The 17,391-nt window shown below is 41.6% G+C and overlaps 2 protein-coding genes across 4 annotated transcripts in view; both read left to right on the top strand.

Annotated features, from left to right (window-relative positions):
- LOC103467996 (forkhead box protein J3) overlaps positions 1 to 2,966 on the top strand; it is a 74,067-nt gene extending 71,101 nt beyond the window's left edge. For both annotated transcript variants that reach the window (XM_081608888.1, XM_008414780.3), the window contains one exon: positions 228 to 2,966. In XM_081608888.1, the coding sequence (XP_081465014.1) occupies positions 228 to 346 (119 nt within the window). In that variant the 3' untranslated portion in view covers positions 347 to 2,966. The remainder of the gene's footprint in view (positions 1 to 227) is intronic.
- A 1,032-nt stretch (positions 2,967 to 3,998) lies between these two features.
- On the top strand, positions 3,999 to 15,505 carry pdpn (podoplanin). Of its 2 annotated transcripts, XM_008414777.3 has the most exons (5): positions 3,999 to 4,421; positions 10,443 to 10,856; positions 10,968 to 11,076; positions 12,128 to 12,176; positions 12,862 to 15,505. In XM_008414777.3, exons 1-5 carry the CDS (start codon positions 4,358 to 4,360, stop codon positions 12,916 to 12,918), a joined length of 693 nt encoding a protein of 230 aa, XP_008412999.2. In that variant the 5' UTR covers positions 3,999 to 4,357; the 3' UTR covers positions 12,919 to 15,505. The 2 variants fall into 2 exon arrangements, with proteins under 2 accessions (XP_008412999.2, XP_008413001.2); XM_008414779.3 differs by lacking the exon at positions 12,128 to 12,176 and having other exon boundaries at positions 4,001 to 4,421.
- Positions 15,506 to 17,391: the final 1,886 nt, after the last annotated feature.

Raw genomic sequence — 17,391 nt, 5'->3', positions numbered from 1 at the left:
TTAATTGTCAAATAATTTAATAATACTGACCAATCATGTTGACAGTGTTTTTCCAGTACTTCTTATAAAAGCACACTGTTTCCTAAGTGTCTCGGTGTTGTTGATATATTAGAAAGAGCTCAAGTAGCCAAACAGGAAACCCCTAATATGTAATTAACTTCATCCAATCTAAATTCCCGCTGACACACAAGTAGTCCTGAGTTAGTGATGTTTTTCTCCACACACAGGTCATCACAGCCAGCTGAGCCAGCAGCAGCACACTCTGCCTGCGGGGCACTTTCAGGTGAGACGCATCCTCGCTGCCGAGGACATCCAGGATGACTTTGACTGGGACTCCATTGTCTAAAGCTGAACTGTGAGTCAAAATATGAGAAAAGAGACCCGGCGGGACAATGCTGATGTGAGTTTTGTGGTGGACAACCTCCTCTGTTCACCGAAGTGAAGAAACGGACGACAATCCAGGAAGTAATGGAAAGTAATTTTCTAAAATCTTGTTGGCCTTTTTTTCTAATACAAGTGGCTGTGGGGTCCAAAAGACAATCATTATTGGAAAAAAAAAAAATGACAGGACAGACTTTTATTGTGTGGGGCAGTGCCAAGTTGTAAACACAATGTTTAAAGAGTCACAGGTCGCCAAAGTATTGTCAAATCCTCTGTGTATTTTCATTTTTCTTTTCCCTCAGACGCGTTTCCTGCAACAGCTGATGTCATGTTACAGTTCTCGCTGATAAAAGAAATGGACAGAAAACTCTAAGCCTGCAGCAAAATGCTGCACATGAATCATATTTCTTGCAAACACAACGAGCATGTTCAGATATTTCAACTTTTTTCTTGGTGTAAACATTTCTTTTGCCCTTTTACCGGGCCTCTCTTTATGCTGCTGTGGATCTGAACAAAAGAAGATGCAGGAAAATGTGATTGAGTGGAGCGCCATCTACTGGTCAAAACAGGAATACTTTTCATGCGCCACAATACAATCTTCTGGGATATTTTCTCTGCCTTTTTCAGACATATTTGTTTCTAAAAATTTATTTTGTATAATAATCTGGTGTGCTCGGTTTTCATGCTCTCAGGGTGAAATGCTCACGCCCTTCTCCACTTTTGTGTCGTTTCTGAATGAAAATGTCCCTCCTCTGACCTGGCACTAACATGTATCCTGGCTGGTTTGGTCTCAGTTTTAAGTTTTCACTCTTATTAGTCAAATATATCACGAGATGGACCAACGTCATTTATATAGTGCTTCAAAAAAATCTAAATTTCCTTAAAGATTTCAGTTTTTGTCTTTTAAAAAAAAAAAAAAAATGCAATTTGAATAATCAAAGCAATTTTTGTGTCAGACAGAGACAGCCAGAGTAAAAACCAATCTGGGCATTTGTGAAAAACTTAATTGTTGCCTTCATTGAATATGAATTAACACTGTTTAACAGGATTAACGGGAAAGCTGAGTTGAATTTCAAATGTAGAGCAGATCAAGAAATACTTCAAATAGAACCTGTCTACCATCATGGAGCAGGGAGTTCAGTAATGTGTACATCTATACCCCTCTAATTAAAAGTATATTGTGGCTATGATCATGCTTATAAGTTAGAAAAAAATGCCTTACCTGCATTTCTTGTATTGAAATTGTATTTATACTATTTATTTATATGTATTTATTTATTTATAGGATTCTGTGAAAAAAAAAATACTTCACTTGGTTTTTTATTCCCCCACCTAGAATTAAGTTGTTTTTTTTTTTTGTTTGTTTTTTTTAATGAGACTTTGGTACAGCTATACAATATAAATTTATTTTAGACCTTTTTACCCATTTTTGCCAAAAACAAACACTACAGAGGGAACTCACATCCTACCTGAGTGCAGCGTGTCCTGAGCTCGTCCACACGTCTGTTTAGGGTCATTTGAGAGCGACCTGGTCACCCAGGACAGGTGTTAGTGTCAGGTCTCTGTGGGGTCTGCGTCGGTTCGACTCTGTGCCATGTGTTTAGGTCCCGTTTAGTTTCGGCTAACGGGAAATGGTCATCTCCATATGCTGAAGAGTTCATTATCGTTGTGGAGCGAGGTTTGCGGCAGGTGAGAGAGCAGCAACTTATCAAATTGGGAAGCAAGTTGCAGGCCAGACTTGGACTTCCCTAAGATTGGTGCCCAGTTTTAGATGTATAATTTACCAGGTGGAGCCTCTATATTTCTGAGGGAAAACTGTGCAGAGTTTCTGAGCAGACTGAAGGAGTCGACTGATCATTTGTGATGCCTGAATTAGGGAAAAAGAAATAGCAGGTTTTGCACAACACTAACTCTGAGAGCATCTACTTAATAAAAGAAAGATGTTTTTTTTTCTTTTTGCAGAACTAAAAAGAAGAGACAAAATGCTCTGGTTTGTTCATTGTGATGTTTCTTTTGTCTGTGTACAGTTCTCTATCGTCTCCGATTTTCATTAGTGTACAGCTTCATAAGGCTAAAAAAATACACTAAAAAATAAAGGAATTTCTTTGTAGTAACATTTTGAGCTTATATTTCCTTCTGCGAAATATTGAAACTTAAAGTGTAATTTGTTTCAGAGGAGCTCGATTATTAATTAGGCGGTCACAAAACAATCATTGTATGGACAACAACAACAAAAAAAAAAGGGAAATGCTCCTTATTGCCATTCAGTGCTGTGTTACAGTGACCAGCATATGTATATCTTCTCTGTTTGTATGTTGTCGTCTTTGTAAATAACTGTGTTAATCCTCTGTTTTTGCCCTTGAAAAACACAGACTGAAAAGCAAAGGAAGCTGCAAATGGAGACGGTATTTTGTTACGCGTCCTTCTGGATTTGCATCATGTACATAAATTCAGTATACTGTAAAGAAGTGATCTAGAAAAGAAAAAAATTGGGATTGGCAAGCTGTGTGTCCAAAAATATTCAGTGTATGGCGGTTAAAATATGTTAAGTGTTTATTAAAATGTCACAAGCCATTTTTACTGCACCAATCCTGCGTCTGCTGCCGTCATTCCACCATTATTCCGTCTTTGGACTTTGAGCCAAAGGCCTGCAGTAGATTAGGGTGATGGGACGGAGGCCTTTCAACACTTTCAGTTCGTCACAGTTGATAAAGTAAACGGATATATTGCTGTTTTTAGAATTAACACTCCTTTTACACTTTTTTTCCCCCAGATGTGTGGCAGCTTTTGTATCAGAAGCAACTTCTCTAGGGAATAAGAATAATTTCAAATCTAAATCTGCCTGGGATATTAATAATTTTGAGCTGAACTGTAGATATGTTAAGATATATTTTTGGTGGTGAAACGAAACCTAAGGAACAACCAAGTTTCTTTCTTTTTTTGTAAGAAGTGCTTGTCACCTTGCTTTCATCCACACTTGTAGCTTGTTCTCCAATAGGTGTCAGCCAAGTGCCGAGCAACATCTAGTTTTCGGTTGCATGTAAACTCGACAGACCACCCGTGCTTCGTTGTGTAAAAGTCACACAGTGTTGAAACTGCTCTTAAAGGTGCCTTTCATTGGGTTCAGGTCCTTAAAACCCCTGCTGCTAATCTTATCTTTTCAAGAAAAAGAGCTACACTTTAAGCTATCAATGCAGCTGATTTATATATGCTTAATTTATTACTATTCTTATTTAGACAATTAACGAAGGATTCAGACTTAAGGTAAAACTCTTGCTGCCTGAAGTTAAGTTTATAGTTTTTTTTTTTCATTCATTCCTAAACTTGCTTAAAAACTAAATTCATTGTTTTTTTTTTTTACAGCACGTTCATTCAGTTTCTGTCATGTCTTGATATCAGCTATTTATCTGTTTAACGTGTGAACGCTTCCACGCGTGAATGTGTGCAAGCTACTGATACCGCCGCAGGCTTTGCTGGCCTGAGTTGCAGAGCCTCATTCAGGGCTGGACCGCATTAGCCACCTTACAGTCCTTACTCAGAGGAGCCTCCTCCCAGCACAACCTGCTCCCCAAACTGCCCGCCCTACCACCAACCCAACCACCCACCTCCTCCCCGCTCAGTTTATTCACCATCTTTTCTCACTCATGCTGTGTGCCATTCCCTCCCTCTCCCGTCTTACACTTCCTCAAAGTGGCCAGAGCTCCTCTTCTATCCTCTCCACATCCTGTCCTGTACAGATTTGTATCCATTTTGCCTAATTCTCAGGCCACTTTTTTTTAAATCCTGATCTTTTTCTTTAACTATTTTAAAAAAAATTTTAAAAATTTCTTCACCCTTTTTTTTTTTTTTTTGGAGGTTGGTCCCTTATCCTCTCTCATTCCGGTGTACAACCCTGAACTGTACAAGATCTCTCTGATTTGAGTCTCCCAACGGTTTTTGGCAGGAGAAAAAGTGCTTAGAAGAATTTCCCACCACAATGAAAGTTCAGCTGCTGCTCCTCCTGGCCCTGGCCGGCCCTCTCTGCTCCTTCACACGTGCAAGTAAGTGTACTCTTTATCACAGTCCTGCCGTTAGCACACTCTGTCCCCCCTGTGTGCCTCTGCCTCCATGTGCCCTGCATACTCCACTCTTTGTCTGCTTTAACCTGTGCTGATCTAACAACAACAATGAAAACGGTGGCTTGAGATGGAAGCAAAAAGTTTTTTGATAAGAAATTAATCTGACATGTTTTTTTGTTGATTTTTTTATATTGAAATCTTGAAATATTTTTTTTAAAATAATTTTTATTTCAAAATTACTGCAAAATTTTAGTCTGGCAACCATTGTCTGTAACTGGTTCTAGCGGTTTTCCTTTTTTTTTCTCTCTCCCTTTGTTTTTTTTATTGAGCAATAGCTTTCCATGAGAAATACAGATTTATTTTTTTAACAACCACCTCTCCTGCCTTTGTTATACTCCTGATCTGTTTTCATATTATCGTCTGCCACTGGTGCTGAGTCCAGACAACAGGAAGAGTTTGATTTTCTGCCATGAGAGGGAAAAAAATGATGTAATAGCGGGAGCTCAGCTGCCTCATGTCTGTAAACTCTTGGCACAGCTAAAGAGAAGAAAGGGAATATCCTTTGGAAGCGTCCCAAAACACTTCTCATACGCAAGTAGGCAAGGAAGAAGGTTGGGTGGGGGGTGGAGGCAATGTAAATTGTAACGTACACTGTACATATTTCTCCAAAATGCTGTCCTACACTTTCTTTCTATATGTATATATATTTTTTGCAACTTTTCATTTTGACTCCAATCCCCCTTTCTCATTCCTAAATAGGAGTATCATTCATCTCTTGATCTCCTAGGTTCGTATCTTTGCCTTTAAGAAAGAAAAGTACCCATAAGAAACAGCCGGCACCAACGGTAGGGAAGGGCCGGGCTGCTTTCGGTATTAATAGAGAGAGCCTCTATATTTAAGAGGGTCATGTGGAAGGGAGAGGGAGCAGGAGACGCGCCCTATCCGTCCCTGTGTGTTGGTAAACTGTTGGACTCGCCAACCCCCTTGGCGTCTACCCATCTTTGGTTGGGGTGTCAAAGCTTTAGCTGCTTAAAATCCCCCTGTCATGCCTCACCCCCCTGCCTCGTAACAGCTCCCCTCCTTTTTACAACCCTACCAGTCTGATGAGTTTAACCCTTAACAAGGGAAATTTATATATATTTCAACTTCAGAAAGTGTCTTTACGTTTCAAAAAAACAAATGGAAGTGGGCACGTTTTTCTCCATCTTATCTGCTAAGTTTACAAGGGTCAGGAATCCTGTAAAAGCTTCCTTCCATTCATTCCCCCACCCCTGTTCTCGCTGCTAATGAGTTTTGTCTGCCTTGCCTTGCTGGCCCAGTAACACCCCGATCACATCTGGCTACTCAAAAGTGGGTCAAACTTAACATCACGCTCTTAAATATGAGAAACCAAACCAGTAATGGCGAAACATAAATATATGAGCTGCACGCATATTTTCATGTCAGCTCATGAGTCTCATTTTGAAGAAGCAAAAACGACACAGTCATGCTTTTGAAATTTTCCACAGTGAGAGAGAGAGAGAGAAACATCTGTTTTAGGAATAGGAGGCAGAGAGGCTGTTTTAGCGCTGACGTCCTGAGTCTGCAGCAGCCTCTCTCAGACCTGAGAGGAAATCCACAAACGGAGCTGAGAGCTGAGGCGGAGAAGTGTGCAAACCTCTGTAAGGATAGCATCGTGTGCCTTGAGAATGCACGTAAATGAGAAGCCGCTGACAAAAGAAATCGGTAGCTACGTGCAACCAAAGGTTAGAAAGATTAGGAGTTTAGGAGAAGAACGTTGCAGAAGAAATTTGGGAACAGACTTTTAGGGGTGCAGCGATCGAACCTGCAGGCCATGAGAATAATGAATAACTCGTTGTGATGCCAGTATCTGCCCCCCCCCCGGTGATGAAGTCCAGATGGGCCCTGCTCTGTCTCTTTATCAGAGTTAAAAAAAGAAAAACATCAGGCATTTGGACACTCTTTGTGTGGAGTTAGTGATAACGCTGTCTGCAAATATTCCCCCCTGAACTCAGGTTTCAAACCTCTACATAGCACAGGGTAGCATTATCACCAGCGATATCGCCTGCTGGTTTTGTGGGGGAGTTCTGCCAGATGAGCAGAGTGTCTCTCTCGGTTCCCTCCTTTAGCGTCTTGACACATTCCGCACCCCAAAGGTGGACATGGTCTCTCACTCCCCTCACATCGTCTCTCCCTCCCACACTAAGCTGTGAATTAGAACGTACAGACATGCGTAAACAGAGGCCCGCTGTGGCAGCTGATTGTGATGGAAGCTGCTACTCCCTTTGTTCTCGTCTCACCCTGCGTGTTGTTGTGTACCTGCTTCGCACAATAACTCCCATGAAAGAGGTTTTATTTTTGTCAGGCAGAAAGCGCGGCTCTCTGTCTTCACACAGCCTTTTTTACCGTCTCTGTCTATCTGCAGCACTTGATGCATGTCAACCGAAGTCATGAACCAGACTGGTTTGTAGTAAAAAAAAATTTTTTTTACCTTTTGTCATATTTACACACAAGCTTATGTCTTTCCTCCTAATAAACTGTGGTCAGTACTGGATATAGGTTTAGATTCAGATGCATAATTTATTGCGAGTTCCTGTCAGAATATATAAAAAATATATATCTTGAACATTGTTTTTTATTTGTGTGTGTGTGTGTGTGTGTGCGTGTGTGTGTGTGTGTGTGTGTGTGTGTGTGTGTGTGTGTGTGTGTGTGTGTGTGTGTGTGTGTGTGTGTGTGTGTGTGTGTGTGTGTGCGTGTGCGTGTGTGTGTGTGACTTTAAATCAGACATTCACCACAGCACCAAGTGGAGATGAACCATTCAGAGATTTGCAGTGGATTTCTCATCTTTGGTTTTTATTAAGCTTTGAGTTGATGCTACAAACTGGTCAATTAAAATTTCAGATCTAGTACTTCAATATATAAGGTAGGAAGGATGAGGGACATTTTGGCAAATATTCTTTTCTAGCCAAGATTAGTTGTTTAGTATTTAATGACGTCTTTTCTCCCTGTGTATCAGACAGCATTAACATTTTTTCTTTTTACAAAGTTCCCATTTTAAAAATGATTCTAGCATCTTCACAGTTGACACAAAAAACTATCTGAAAATGTCAATGTTTCATGTGGAATCTAGAGAATTTAATCTTTTCCATAACATTAAGTTTTGGTAAAGTCATTTTGCTGTTGATGGACAGATATTTCCCCATTGTGGGACAATAAATGAATTTCTATTCCATTCTACTCCAACACTTCCCAATCCGGCATGTGTCACAATAGACTGAGGTCAGATGTTTAAAAAGATAAAACTCTAAGCTAAAAGCCAACAGCTCTGCTTCCGCCGTCTCTTCCTACAATCAAACCACTTTCCATGCATCTTCGCTGTGGACGTTCGGCCAACCGGAACCTCAGCAGCTGCTAATGCAATTCCTCTTCCAAAAAAAAGCTGTTCACCGTACATCACACATCACCGAAGGCCACATGTAACCCCTTGATTGAATCATGTGGAGCCAACTGTAACCAACAGGCATGCAGGCATTCTCAAACTCTAACAAAAGGGCATCTGCTAACATTTCAGGCAGTTAGATGCTGTTTCAAGCTTGCTTGATGCTGAATTGGAGGCAAGTGAGTGTGTATATGTGTGTGGTCAGATCGATGTGATATAGGATAAAGGGTGTATATTTGGAGTCCTTTCGCAGCCTTGTCGGCCTCAAAAAGACACAACTGGTTTTCAAGCATGAATGTCAGATTGGGGGATAGTTTCTTATCGCTAACCTGGAATCAAATCAAATCTTATTAACTACCCAAAGTGTGGCACTCGCATTTTTGAGACAACAATGACGACGGCACTATTACAGAAATGTTTTAAACTCGGGTGCGCTTGGGAGCTGACAAAATTAACACGCCCTTTCAACGGTTAGCTCAAATGTGATGGTAGGAGTCCAAACCTTTTCTCTGGGGTTTTGGTACCAGGCCTGGACCTGCTCTGGATTAGATGTTCAGATTCAGTATTATACCCTACATGTCCAAAAAGCCGACCGCATTCATCATGACATCATGTTCCCCCCAGCTTCTCAGTTTTGAATCACTGAATACCCAAGGAAGATCCCACCCACCCTCGCGATTTCAATCTGTCCGACCTTCCTATCTCCACCCCTACGTACAATGATTCAGTGCTTTCAAAAGTTTTTGGCCCTGACAAACTTATCCTCCGGGATCGGTTTGTTGTTCTCCTCAGGGAGTGGCATGGTCACGGAGGGAGAGAGATGGAGCAGATTAAAAGAGGGGGGGGGGCGCAGATTTCACCAGAGTTGCTCACTAATGCAGCTGCATTAACCCAGAAGGGTTATTTTTGTGGGGAGGAAATACTACTCCGAGCTAATTGTGGGAACTGAGCACATAATGAAACAATTGTTAGAGGAGTTTAGGGGAGGTGATTACACATAGTGTGTAGCCGTACTCTGTACTCTACTCACAGACCATTTTATCATCATTTACAGACGGTCCAAACAAACAGATTGAAGCCCCTCCGCCCCCCCGTTCAGTGGTCGGAGGCAGCGGGAACAAATGTTTTGTTATATTTCGCCCGCCTGGTCATAATGGCCTGGTCATAATGAAGGCAGCGAAGGCCATCCAGGGTTATTTTTGGTTTTTTTGAAAGGATTCGTTATCATCTCACGTATTTAATAGAAGTCTAATAAAGTGGAAATGGACGGACATTAATGACAGTGGCTGAGCTTAAAAAAAGACTTTTTTTGGCTCTCGGTAGAAATAAAGTTTTGGGGCATAGGAGGATTTCTAACCAGCAGATTTCACTTTTCCAGTAGAGAAGGAGTAGTTTGTACGCCAACTCTTTGTCAGTGGAAAGTTGATTGCAGGCTGTAATTTTGGTGCCCCGCTGAAGGCTGGCTCCTTAATTTTCAAGTGGTACTATTCAGGCTAAACTTTCAGTTGTGGCTGGAAGGATATAGACCTTGGGGAGATGAAGCAAGCGCTACTGGTGGGGAATGACTGCAATGAAATTAGGCTGGCCCACAGTCAGCGGGAGGATAAATACATGTTTATTTTCTTAAATATTTACAAGTCAATCAGCAGCACAGACAGACGTGTAGGCTCTAAAAATGCTTAATTTTAGATGCCAATTATTCAAGAGAGGATTAAATGTGACATTTTCTTGACATGATTGACAAATTTGGGCTTTCTCGTTTATGAAAGTATCAAGCATGTGTCCTCACATTTTGATAACTGCCCAAAATGTACTACGTAGGACTTGGAAAAACCAAATTATAAGTTCCCGCGTTCTTAGATGTTGCATCAGGTCTGAAGTGGGCTTGCAGCTCAGGGTTAACAAGCCTTCCCGTGCCGTCCTGACACTGCGGCTCCTTCCACAGGAAATGAGACAGAGGATGTGGCATTCTCCTACACAGAGAAAAGACGCGAATCTAAAGGCAGGATGGAGAGAGGGGGAGAGGATGTACATTTTATGAGGTCACTGGGTGTGGCAGACTCAATGGTTTGGTAACTGTGCACTAATGATGGGACAATAGTAATGAGAAATGCTGCATAAGCCTTTGGCGGCACGCTTCTAAACAAACGGGAGAACCTCTTTGTCGAGTGTCAGTTTGATTTAACAACCTCACTCCGTGGGACCAGTCCAAAAAGGGAGAGTACAATGCATCTGCTTGCGTTTGTGGGGGACTTGGAATCATTTGAAATTCTGATTCACTGTCTCTTTGTGATGCCAAGAGGTTTCCACAACCAGATATTGTAATAAAGAGCATCAGTGTCCTTTCTTTACAAGCTTTACCGATTTATGTTTTCGCATCCACCTGAATAATGTGTAGTTGCGCCCCTGGGTGGGAGGCGGGATAAGCATAAAACTTATTTGGGAGAGAGAAAGCCCTTTATAAAGTGGATTTGTATTCTGTGGCAGAGAAAATGTAGATTATTGGATGTTTGTTTGAAAATCAGCATAACTTATTTGAGATCTTTTATAATTGCTCCCCTCAGGTCCTACGACAGTCACCTCATTCTCCTCTTTGGTAACAGAAGAAGCAGAAACAACAATCATCACCGGTCCTTCTCCCACCGACCCACAAGTTGCCCCTCAAGATGCAGCGCTCAGTACTGCTGAACCGGTGGCTGCAACTGAGGCCGACACTGACGTCCCTACTACAGGATCAAATCAGATCCTCGATACAACTACTGTGGGAGTAACCGAAGCTCCCACCATGCACACTTCAGCCTTCGCTGAGACGGCCTCGCCTCCTCCCGAGACCACTGCAGCTCCCGGTTTCCAAACCACAGCTTCTGAAGAGGCCAGTAGCCCCTTCAATGACGAGACCGAAGCACCGATTGATCCGACCTCGAGTGCGGACGAAGTTACGGGGACCGACAGTGGCGACGTAACGGTGGAAACTGAAGGTGACTGAAGACTCAGTCCAATAGCCTGCAATTTTTCCAGAACAATAATAGTAAAAATGATGATTTGTAGATGAAAAAAAACAAAACAAAACAATAACCATTGTCTTCCAGAGGGCCTGAGCACCGGACAAATAGTGGGAATTGTGATTGGCGCCATCGTGGCCGTGGTAATTGTCATCGCTGTGGTGATCGCAGTGTTGAGGAGGATGGGCAAATACTCGTAAGTCTATCTCCGTCTGTATATCACCTGTCTTGCTAAATTTTACATGTCGAACGTTTCCGATTTTTTTTTTATTATGTTAGAATGCCAAACTTTAATGCAGGAGGAAGTACATAAAGGTGTAATAGAAAGGAAATGGTGCACAATTTTCAAAGATAATGAAAGAAAATGAAAATCAAACAAAATGTTAGATGCATTTTAATCTAGCCCCACTGAGTTCATACTTCACAGCTGCAAGTCTTTTAGTGTCTGTCTCTTACCAATAAGAGACACTTATTAGTCTTTTAGAGTCTGTCTCTTCCAGATTTTGAAATCTAGAGACAGAAAGTGTTATGTTTTTCATTTTTCAATGTCATATTAGATGGAGAACATCTAAACATCAATTTTGAATCTTGAAACAGATTCTAACAAAGAGAAGCACAATGCTGCAATGACAGTGTTTCACAATGAACATTTGTAGTGAAATAAAGTTAAATGCATTATGACCTAATTAGGTGACTCTGAAGGCAGCAGGTTACACTGTATTTTAGGGGCAGTGTCAAAAAGCCTGGATACATGTGTTGTTTCATTTGAAGCCACAAAAAGTTGAATGTTTGTCGTCTGAACTCGACAAAATGTGCTCAAATCTTCATAACCTACTTTCACTGCAAGCCATGTGCAGCTCTGAGAGTATAAATTGTTGACAATACTGCGAATGTTCAAACAAAGTTGTGCCCAGAGTCATCACTTCTTGCTTTCTCTAAAAGTTGAGCCAAACCTTTAGTCATTAATTACACAGTCCCATTACATCATGTACAGTGATGTAATGGGACTTGTTGGTCTGTGGTGATAAGTTGACATTGGATTCCCAGCACTGCAGCGTTGCAGCCATAAATGGTCTAAAGGTATTCGAACCCATTTTGAAAGCCTTACTTCCCTCGGAGAAATAAGCAAAATCTCTTCCAAACGACAGTGTTCCCACAGAACATACATTCTATTATGAAAATATGATGGCATTGGATCGTAGTAAGTGTCTTTTTTGTGTGTGTGTGTGTGTGTGTGTTTGTCATAGGTCTACCAAGAGCAGAAAACCTGCAAAAAAAGACAGCGTTGTTGTCTCTGTAAAGTTCTCCAACTTAATTCTGACGATTTGAACCCTCCACCTACCCTTTTTACTCTCATTGTAACAAACATTTTCTCCCCATTAAAACACTCCTGACACTCCGGTGAAAGCTGCTCCTTTTACTGACACACAGTCCCGTGCTTCAGGGTGTAAAAATTAGGCATTCATGGTGACAAGTGACTCTCTCTTGCCTCCAAATTACTCTGTTTGTTGACTCAGTGTCAGTGTACATGAGCAGTGGTCATCAGGAGGGCAGGTTTCATAATGGCAGCTTGATTTAATCCCTAGGAACAGGAGATTTGTGTTTGCTGGGCCTGGAGCTGGGAGTTGGAATCAGCCATTTTTGTTTGTTATTTCAGCGACTAATGGTTCAGTTTTGTCTGATTGCTTCACTGTCATTCCAAAAACTTGATGGTAAGATATACTAAAAGGGAATAAGCAAACTAAAAGCTTATGTAACCCCTTTCGATCTGTTATTAAAATCTACAGCTGTTATTTTTTTCTCCATCCGTATTTATCCCAACATGTGCCTAATAAAAAAAATCAAATTACCACCAGCAGCGAATTAACGTCCCAATAACAGAAAGCTTAAATACTCTGAGTCCAGCAGGATAATGTTCAATTTAAAAACCCTTACTGATTTGTTTTTTTGTTTTCTGTTTCTTTCCTTCTGTCCTCTGCAGCCCTTGAAGAAAAAGTCAACCAAGCAGCAGGAGCGTGGAAAGTTCTGGAAATCCTAAACTACTGAACTGTGACTTTTGAGTTTGATAATTAAAACGAGCACAATGCCAGAACTAAACTAATCTAACCTGGACTTGAAGTGATGCCAAACCAAGGGGTGCAGCGAGGGTCGAGTGTTTTGTTGTTGTGTGTATATACAGTGTGTACTGTAACGTGTGTGAGACAAGAGGGGGTGCACAAGTCAACATCTTCGTTTTCCCCTGCTTACCTCCCTGGAAAAAAACTCTCTCTTCCCTCGTGTTCCTGAAGCGAACGAGAAAAAAAAAACAATGGGACAGCAAATTCTTTTGTTGTGCTTTTTAAATGCATTTTGTTGATTGAGTAAACAAACAATTATCTGACACCAGGAAGAAGGCATTGCTCTCCTCCATTAAAGGGAAGTAGCTAAGCAAAATTACTGTTGAACTTTGAGAAATCAACGTAATGGAGAAATGTATTAAATACAAAAAGGGGGACGGGAGGGTAGGAAATAGAAAATACTGTTGCAAATCCACAGGATGTATGTAAATATATTGAATTCAGTGGCGCTACATAGGATAGAGCGAGCAACTTTCTCATTCTCTTGCAGTTGCATAGGCTAGAATTTGACAATATTCAGTATACAGTATGAACAGGCAATCATAGGATGGTGTTGTACAGTGCCTCAAAAATATTATGCCCCATTATAGTTTTTTTTTTTTTTTGCACTTAAATGTTGCAATAAATGGCAGTTAGTCGCTGCTAGAAAAATTTTGTTGTAGGATTGTTTTAGTTTAGCCCTGTTGGAGGGTTGCTTTAGCATAAGCAGGCTGTCTATGGTCATTCCACTGCACATAAATTGGTTTTAAATCTAGACTTTGACAATGCCACTCCAAAGCCTTTCTGTTTTTACTAGGCATTGAAAGGCAGACTTGCTCAAATGCTTTCTTCAACCAGGCTGCTTGAGTTCAGTTACGGCCAGTCATCCAGGTTCTGAAGTAGCCAGACCACCCCACTTCCACCACCAAGTTTAACTTCCAGTATATCGTTTTCTTGTTTGTTTTTTCTGAATTGCTATGCTAGTTTATTACCAGATATGAGAAGACACATACAATCAAAGAACGTTTGGGGTCAGCAGTCCACAAAATATTTTAGCCAAAATTTTGGGTATCTTGGAAATGGTTTTTGGGGGGGGGAATCTCAAACAGGCTCTTTTGTTCATTTTGCTCAGCAGTGGTTTTTACTATTAAACACACTTTTGCCCACTTTCTTTACTATCGCTGAATCATGAACTCTGACCTTAACTGAGGCAAGTGAGGTCTGCAGTGCTTTGGATGTTATTCTGTGTTCTTTTGTGCCATCCTGGATGGAGTCACTGATGCCCTCTTGGAGTAATTTTAGTAGAGAAGCCACTCCTGGAGAGGTTCGCCACTGTGTCATGTTTCTTGCTTTTTAGCCTACTATATGTTGTCAGGCAGGTTTTATTTAAACAATTTATTGATACTATATCCCTGGTTGTATTCAGACCTGGATGTGGCTTGAAAAATTAAACTGTTTTCAAAAGAACACACATAAGTTGTGATTTACCAGGGTTAGTGATCATATTTTTGCGTACATAGGACTGGGTTGGTTTGGATAGTTTATTTCCCCTCAATAAACACAAAAAATGATCATAAGACAACTGATCTTTGGAAATTACTCACTTTATGTCAGTCTGCTATAATTTTTTTTTAAAAAACATCAAACATTTGAATGTGACAAAACCAGCAAGAACAGAAGAAACCTGTAATGGGGCAAATACTTTTCCACAGCACTGTAGTGAAGTAGTTCTAGAGCACAAGTTAGAGCAGTTCCCCACGCGGCCAAAATACCCGACATCTCGGGCCAATTGCACGAAGCACAGCGTGCAGACCTAGTCCAGACCATGGGCGTCCTCTTTCAGGACGAGCGCAGCAGAAACGGCAGCCCTCGTTTGCAGGAGCACCGTTACATTCTGCCCACTTTAACACTGACACATTAAAACCTGATACACATCTGTGAAATTTAGCAGAAGGGTTTGTGCCACTGTTTCTGGTATTCTCTCGCTAGCGCAGAGTATTTCAAAGTTTTGAAGTGTGCCTTGAAGTGTGTGTCTTGAATGGACTTCTTCAGCTGGCCCCTGCTCTACTTCGGGTCTCCGTGCTGCCGTAGGTTGCTAGACGTGATAAAAGTATCAGCTTAACAGCGTATTCTTCTGTTTATGTTACCAGAACAGCCGTCCAGTTGTTAACTGCATATTACACACAGGATAACATTACATAGCTGCACTTAGCTTTAGTGCTCAGTGTTAAGCAGGCTTTTTTCTTTTTTTTTATGTTTTGTTCCAAATGTAACTGTGCTAACTGGGTGTATAAATACTCTTATCTTACCCTGCCTGTTTTTAAAACTTGTTTAATATGTGCACTGAACGAGGAGGAATGTTTGATGATTTAGACGTTAGACACTGCAAATGTTTGCAATGATCCATTTCTTTTGCTTTGCCATGATGTCGTCCATTTGTGCCATGTGTTTCATGCAAACCTCTTATTTAATTGCAGCATCGTTTTTGTTCATACAGTTTCAATAAAATGGGAAACATTTCACAAAAAACTTGCTCATCTCCCTCTATTTATATTAGAAACCGGCCATAAAAATGGACACAACTGAGCTCTTTGTTGACCAGCACTGTACTTCCCCTCTTATATACTTGTGACCGTTACGGTCCCATGACACTTATTTTCTGTTTCCAACTGAAGTATACAAATGTTAACAAGTTGCCCAGGGCTCCGTCCAGCTGCCTTCTCTCCGATTGGCCAGTTCAAGCAGCGCTTCAAATTAACGAGAGGGAGCGAGAACAAAACCCTTTTCAAACTGGCAAACAAGCAGCACCAAATATGGAAAGCCCTACAACTTGGGATCGTCGGGTCGGTTGGTGCCTCTGACAGTTAGGTGTGTTTTTTTGCGTCATGTTGTGGAGTTTTTCATACGGTGCTGTTAAGCTCAGGCAAACCTCCAGCAGTAGGCTGCGAGTTGCACAGAGATGCTCTATGTCTGGCTCCCTGTCCTCCGTGTGGTTTTAGGCACCAACCCAACACCTCCCACCCCGCCCCAGCCTCTGCCCCGTTGGCGAGCTTCATAACTCCCTTTAGCTCACTCTCTGGGCGCTGACTGCCGGGAACAATGGAGGCTTTTGAGAGGGGGCAAACGGAGACACTACATGAGCCGCGGCTCGCTCTCTCCTCACTTTGGCAAGGAGGGGCTCGCGGGGGGATTCTGTGCGTCCTTGCAGGGTGGAGTCACTTCCTGGGTGGGCCCTTCTTCCATCGTGTGTTTTCACATCCACACACACATCATACAACATGTTCCAATAAAGATTTAAATTATAAGCTTTGCTGATGAAAAAGACCCACTAAAACTTTTAAGAGTCATTTGTCGGCGAAAGGCCTGAAAGCAGCTATTACAACACACAAACGGAGGAATTTACAAAGATTCAAGCCACAAGGTCTTAACTGCACAATTGTTCTAAATCATCTTTAATGACCTCTAAAAACAGGCCTACTTGTGACATAACATTAGTCAGAGACACATTCTTACTCAACTAAAGGTGACTAAAACATACTCTGAGAGGAAGGAGGAACCCCACCCGAGGTCTTGTACACAGATGTATAAAGATATGCGAGATTATTTCTCTTAAGCTGGTATTGGAAGATTTATCAGATGATCGTTCAGTTTGTGTACTGGATTACACTCGGACCCAAAGTAAGCTTTTCTAATCATCAGAAAAATTCAGTTGATGCCCATTCGGCTAAAATTAATCCCAACTGAACAATCGAAGCACAGATTGTGAAACAATAGGAGAATAGCGTAGATGATAAGCAGGCGTTTGTTTACGAACCTAATCTGCCGAAGCTTGAATGGGTAATGTCTCGCTTAGACTTTTCCATATCAGACATGTCATGAGTGACTGTAGTAATAAAGAGTTGCCACTGGATGTTTCCACCTGTGGGAAGAAGATGGGGAGAGTGAAGAAAGCACAAGGAAAATGCAAAGAGAACATGGAAGTGCCACACTGAACTGCTGCCACCAGGGATGCGCTCAAAAGGGCAATGGGCTCATTCAGTCTACAGCTAATCTTGTCAGGAGCAGCTTGAGAACACGCCCACAATTCAGTTCCCCTATCAAAAAATAAAACCAATGTTTGTGTCAGTTGCCAGGAGAACGCAATAAGACTCGACATTGTTCACAAGCAGAAGCTTTTGACATACTGTTTACCAGTAACTTGTTCTCAATCTGCTGCTGAAGCTCATCCCACAGAATTGGCAGCAAGACTGTCGTGGGTTGACTCGAGCTCTGCAGTCGTAGTCCATGTTCACCCGCATGCTTGGATAACATGCAGGAGTTTTGCAGGAGTTTGGGTTATAACGACAAAAAGTGTTGCTAGCACCTTTGAGTGAGACCGAGAGCAGACTTGGGAAAGGGGAGAACTGGGAACCTGG

The sequence above is a fragment of the Poecilia reticulata genome, chromosome 7 (assembly GCF_904066995.2).
Source record: "Poecilia reticulata chromosome 7, P_reticulata-male-v2, whole genome shotgun sequence".
NCBI lineage: Eukaryota > Metazoa > Chordata > Actinopteri > Cyprinodontiformes > Poeciliidae > Poecilia > Poecilia reticulata.
The sequence above is the reverse complement of the archived record's forward strand: the minus strand, read 5'-3'. Positions and strand labels throughout refer to the sequence as shown.

Coding starts and splice junctions, on each gene's coding strand:
- pdpn (XM_008414777.3), top strand. CDS start 4,358: ATGAAAGTTCAGCTGCTGCTCCTCCTGGCCCTGGCCGGCCCTCTCTGC. Junction 4,422..10,442: donor CTGCTCCTTCACACGTGCAA/GTAAGTGTACTC, acceptor TGCTCCCCTCAG/GTCCTACGACAGTCACCTCA. Junction 10,857..10,967: donor CGTAACGGTGGAAACTGAAG/GTGACTGAAGAC, acceptor ATTGTCTTCCAG/AGGGCCTGAGCACCGGACAA.